Consider the following 1,264-nt stretch of genomic DNA (forward strand, 5'->3'; position numbering starts at 1 on the left):
TCTCTATGCAGGATCCCGTACATCCCTTCCAAGTGGATGACAGTGGTAGCCGGGCACCATCTAGTTCTTCTGGTGATGTTTAATTTTTATGACAAAATACCTCTCTGTACATGTAACTTTTACAAAATTTAAATCAGAATGGAAAATTAATGTTATTTACAAATAAGCAAAAGGGAATAAAAATGTTCTAAAATAACATTTTTGTTAAAAGAAAAAATGTTAAAAACATGAATAAAGCAGTTATATTTAGCTTACAGAAATTTGCGTGTATTTCCAGTTGTCTTTCACATTTCAGAATACTTCACATTGTACAGTTTTTACATTTCAAGACAGTGTGGCAGGAGAGGGATGACCAGGAAGCATTCTGATTTTAGAGTAATTTAATAAATTTACTTACATGTAATCTTCCTCGAAGCTCTCGGTCGTTTCGCATTTTTACATAAATGCGCTCATCCAGGCTGAGCCTGATGAGATCCAGGGGCTCTTCTACTGTGTTGGTAGTTTGTTGCTAACAAAAAAAAGAAAAACAGGTTTAGTAATATAGTACTAAAGATAGTGTAGTGTTAGACTCACTGCGCTGCTGCGATTGTGGGCAAGTTACTTACCCTCTGTTTCAGTTATCAAATCTGGCAACTCAAACCCACCAGTCGCTCTATGAGAGAAAAATGAAGCAGTCTGCTTCTGTGAACATTTACAGCCTTGAAAACCCTATGGGGCAGTTCTATTCTGTCCTATAGGGTCGCTATGAGTCACAATCAATGCGATGGCAGTGCGTTTTTCTTTTTCTTTAAATCCTCAGTAATATGTACTATAGTGTTGCAGCATGTAATTTACTGTGTTAATGACTTACTGTTCAAAACATGCCATATAACAGGCTATGTCCTGCTCTACAGTGAAGTCTGTATCCATGTAGGGAGTTGTAACAGATGGAAAGTTGAACGATGTTCAGCTGTAATGATGTGACAAATGAACTGCATGTGCACCTGACAGCTGTTAAGACATCAACTTCATTGCTATGACATTGATATTAACTTCACTATAATAGAGGCATAAATGTTTTACTGCACTTTGCTTTATTGTGGTTCATAGATATGGAGGAGGTTTTCCCCAAAATTGAAGGTCTGTGGCAACCTAACATCAAGCAAGTGTACTGGCCGCATTTTTCCAATCGCATGTGATCATGTCATGTCTCTGTCACATTTTGGTAATTCTCACAACAGTTCAAACATTTTCATAAAGCTAATATACACTTAGGAGCTCTGGT

The 1,264-nt window shown here is 37.2% G+C and overlaps 1 protein-coding gene across 1 annotated transcript in view; it reads right to left on the bottom strand.

Moving 5' to 3' along the window:
- The window catches only part of LSM3 (LSM3 homolog, U6 small nuclear RNA and mRNA degradation associated), a 27,772-nt gene that overhangs the window by 22,569 nt on the left and 3,939 nt on the right, over positions 1 to 1,264 (bottom strand). The window contains exon 2 of the mRNA XM_007950601.2: positions 398 to 508. Coding sequence (XP_007948792.1) covers positions 398 to 508 — 111 coding nt within the window. The remainder of the gene's footprint in view (positions 1 to 397; positions 509 to 1,264) is intronic.

Source organism: Orycteropus afer, unplaced genomic scaffold, assembly GCF_000298275.1.
Source record: "Orycteropus afer afer isolate SDZICR_OR568_19922 unplaced genomic scaffold, OryAfe1.0 scaffold00282, whole genome shotgun sequence".
NCBI classification, from domain to species: domain Eukaryota; kingdom Metazoa; phylum Chordata; class Mammalia; order Tubulidentata; family Orycteropodidae; genus Orycteropus; species Orycteropus afer.